Source organism: Medicago truncatula, chromosome 8, assembly GCF_003473485.1.
Source record: "Medicago truncatula cultivar Jemalong A17 chromosome 8, MtrunA17r5.0-ANR, whole genome shotgun sequence".
Taxonomy (NCBI): Eukaryota; Viridiplantae; Streptophyta; class Magnoliopsida; order Fabales; family Fabaceae; genus Medicago; species Medicago truncatula.
This window is the reverse complement of record NC_053049.1, coordinates 48990468-48993695: the sequence shown is the minus strand read 5'-3', so window position 1 is coordinate 48993695 and position 3228 is coordinate 48990468. Positions and strand designations below refer to the sequence as shown.

The 3228-nt window shown below is 31.5% G+C and overlaps 1 protein-coding gene across 1 annotated transcript; it reads left to right on the top strand.

Moving 5' to 3' along the window:
• Nucleotides 1-830: 830 nt before the first annotated feature.
• LOC11426504 (IRK-interacting protein) lies at nt 831-2677 on the top strand. Its single transcript, XM_003630973.4, has 2 exons — nt 831-1018; nt 1110-2677. Exons 1-2 carry the CDS (start codon nt 950-952, stop codon nt 2460-2462), a joined length of 1422 nt encoding a protein of 473 aa, XP_003631021.1. The 5' UTR covers nt 831-949; the 3' UTR covers nt 2463-2677.
• Nucleotides 2678-3228: the final 551 nt, after the last annotated feature.

The following is a 3228-nucleotide window of genomic DNA, read 5'->3' as shown; positions in this document are numbered from 1 at the left end:
TGTCTTTTCTTATCTATAATAAAAGATAAATAAATTATTTTGATTGGTGTCAACTTAGTAGAAATAACTCTACTTATATATTATTTTTTGAAGGAACTCTACTTATATTTTGTTGATGGGTAATATAATTTTCACATTTGTGTAAAAATATTACTACATTCTCATTTGTAAATGATGTATTCAACATTAACTTTTTATATTCTAATGTAAATTAATGGTATTAATTATACTATTTTTGTGCGTCAAAACAAAATTAAGCTATGTTTGTAAACAATTAATAAATAGATGAAAATTGAAAGGGAGTTCATACTTATGGATTTTTATTTTTTTTTGAAAAATGTTGAGAGAGTTGTTTGAAGCACATATTAGCCAAACTCGATTAATTCACTTAAAATTTTCTCTACAAGATTGTTTTCTTAATAAGCAATCAAATGATTAAAATTTAGCTTTAACATTCAAACTTCATCCTTACATATTACATATGAGTTGAATGTGTGTAAAACAATGATGATTGATGATGTAAGTAGACCAGTACCGGAGGGTAATTAAATTCCAGCATAGCATTGATGAGAGGATGGAGGACCCATTGTTTTAATAAGTTCACATGCCACTAACACTAATACTACTATCACAAAACACAACACATACACTAGATAGATAGTGACGTGTTTGGCTATTTCATGATCCACCGCATTCAAAATTAAATATGAGTTGTTGAGTCTCATTTAATTCCAATTCATTTCTATTGGCCTTTTGAATAAGGGAAGTTACCACTCTACTTATATAATCAATAAATGTTTACCCACTTCCTTTCATTCAGAGGACCATCACATTTAATTTTTTTTTGGACCACCTCCTCGGTACTATACACTGACATGTCACGGATAATATTAATTCCTACCATTATCATATCATTCAAAAATCTTATGCCACCAATTATCTCCCAAAAATGACTTCTTCCTCTTCTTCCAAATCTCCTCCTTTAATCCCTTCACGCCATTCTCCACAATTCACACCAGTTTAGTAACATTTTCATACTTTCTAGCTAGTACTATTACTCATTTTTATTTTTTTTATCTTATGTTATATTAATCAAATTAAATATGCAGATTCAAGAGGAACATGAATTTGATGAATACAGAAGCCAAAGTAGAAGAACAACACCAACAAGTGCTTCAACTCCAAAGCATCATCATCATCCACCAACACCAATCAATATCAACAAAAACACAAAACCAAATCACAAGAAAAAACGTTCTGAAACTGAACTAGAAGATGGTTCTGTTTCATGCAACAAATGCAGACCACATTCTCGTGACAAAATCTTTATCCTTCCCTTTGATCATTCCAACAACAGCAACAGTAACAGCAAGTATTCATCTTTGTTGCAAAGTCCAAATGGGATTTTCAAATCCATTGTTTCAAAGCTAACAAGAAAAAGTCCAATGTCAACATCAACAACAAACAACAATGAAGAACAATGGAAAATGGCAGTGGCAGAACTTTCTCACAAACTTGTTCATGCCACAAGAAAAAGAGATGAAGCTCTTCAAGAAGCTTCAAGGCTCATGAATTCAATGTCAGAGTTAGAGAAAAAGTTGAACAAGCTTGAAATTTATTGTCACACTTTGAAATCTGGTCTTGAAGAATGTAACATTGGTTCTTCTAATGTCGTTGCTCAGAAGAATTTTCATCATCATGTTCAAGACAATGACAACGTTGTACAACATTTCTTGGTGGCTGTTTCTGAAGCAAGATCTTCAGTGAGACTTCTAAGTCGTTCATTAACAATGCAACTTAGACACACAGGAAGCAAAGTGTATGAAAAAGTTTCTTTACTTTTACAACCTTATGATATAAAAATATCTTTTTCAAAGAATCCAAGAAGTTTGCTTTTTTACTTGGAAGCACTTTTGAACAAGACATTTTTTGAGGATTTTGAGTCAATAGGGTTTCAAAAGAATGCTTGTAATAGGATATTGAACCCTATGGAAAGGTGTGAATCAAGTTTTGCTTCATTCAACATGATACATGGGTTGACTTGGGATGAAGTTTTGAGCAAAGGGACAAGACATTTTAGTGAAGATTTTAGTAGATTTTGTGATAGAAAAATGAGTGAAATTGTTGCTATGTTGGGTTGGAATAGGGCTTGGTCTGAACCACTATTGCAAGCTTTCTTTGTTGCTTCAAAGAGTGTTTGGATGGTTCATTTGTTGGCTAATTCAGTTCATCCAAGTTTACAAATATTTAGAGTTGATAAAGGAGTCAACTTTGATTCTGTTTACATGGAAGATATGGGTGGGGACAAGTCTTCAAGGTTGGTACCAAACATGGTTAGGATTATGGTTGCACCTGGTTTTTATGTCTATGGTAGTGCTGTTAAATGTAAGGTTCTTTGCAGGTACTTGACCAATAACCTCAGCAACAACAAACAAGACAAAGGTTTAAACCCATCACCTTAAATAAACCCATTTTATTTTTTATTTTTAATGTGGAATTGGAAAGTGTACTCTATTTGGTTTGGAATTTAGAATTTGGATCAGGTTCTATTGTTGTTATGATTCATGGCTTGGTTTTTTGTTGTTGATATTTTATAGTATGTATTTTTCATGCTTGAGTTGGGATATGATATGTCGGTATATGGAGTCAACGTGAACAATTTGGCATTTTATGGTTACCCTTTGTTTTATCTTCATTTATTTGATTAATTACTCTTTTGTTTTATCTTATGTCAAGTCTATTTGGACTTCTTATCATTTTTTGTTTTGTAACATATTTTTTGAAAAGGCAAAAAATTTGTTTTGTAACATATCTATCTGGAAATTTTAGTTTTTGGGTCCTCAATAGTTTGATGGGTCCTAAAGCATGTGAATGGTGATCAGAGATCATTATGAAACTATGAAAAGAGAAGAGGTAAAAACTATGAAATAGATCATTATTGCATCTCTATTTTTTTACTTATGTGTGTTACTTATTAAGTTTTCATTGTTTTAAACTTTGTGACCGTTGGGAATTTGATGTATCTTGTTAATATTATTATGATCAAATTGCATTTGCAAATTGTAATTGTTCAAGTTATGAGCTTCTACGATATAAGTCATTTACGCTTCAAAACAAAAAGGAAAAAATAATCATATTCTTCCTCTTGCTATTTTCTCAATGAACCCCAATCATCTTCGTCCCATGTTGAATAATGCAACTAGAGTCGGAAAGAGGATTCATTAAACT

Excerpts from the sequence above, each read along its gene's own strand:
- LOC11426504 (XM_003630973.4), top strand. The coding sequence starts at position 950 with ATGACTTCTTCCTCTTCTTCCAAATCTCCTCCTTTAATCCCTTCACGC. Across the intron at positions 1,019-1,109 it reads ATTCTCCACAATTCACACCA|ATTCAAGAGGAACATGAATT; the intron begins GTTTAGTAACAT and ends TTAAATATGCAG.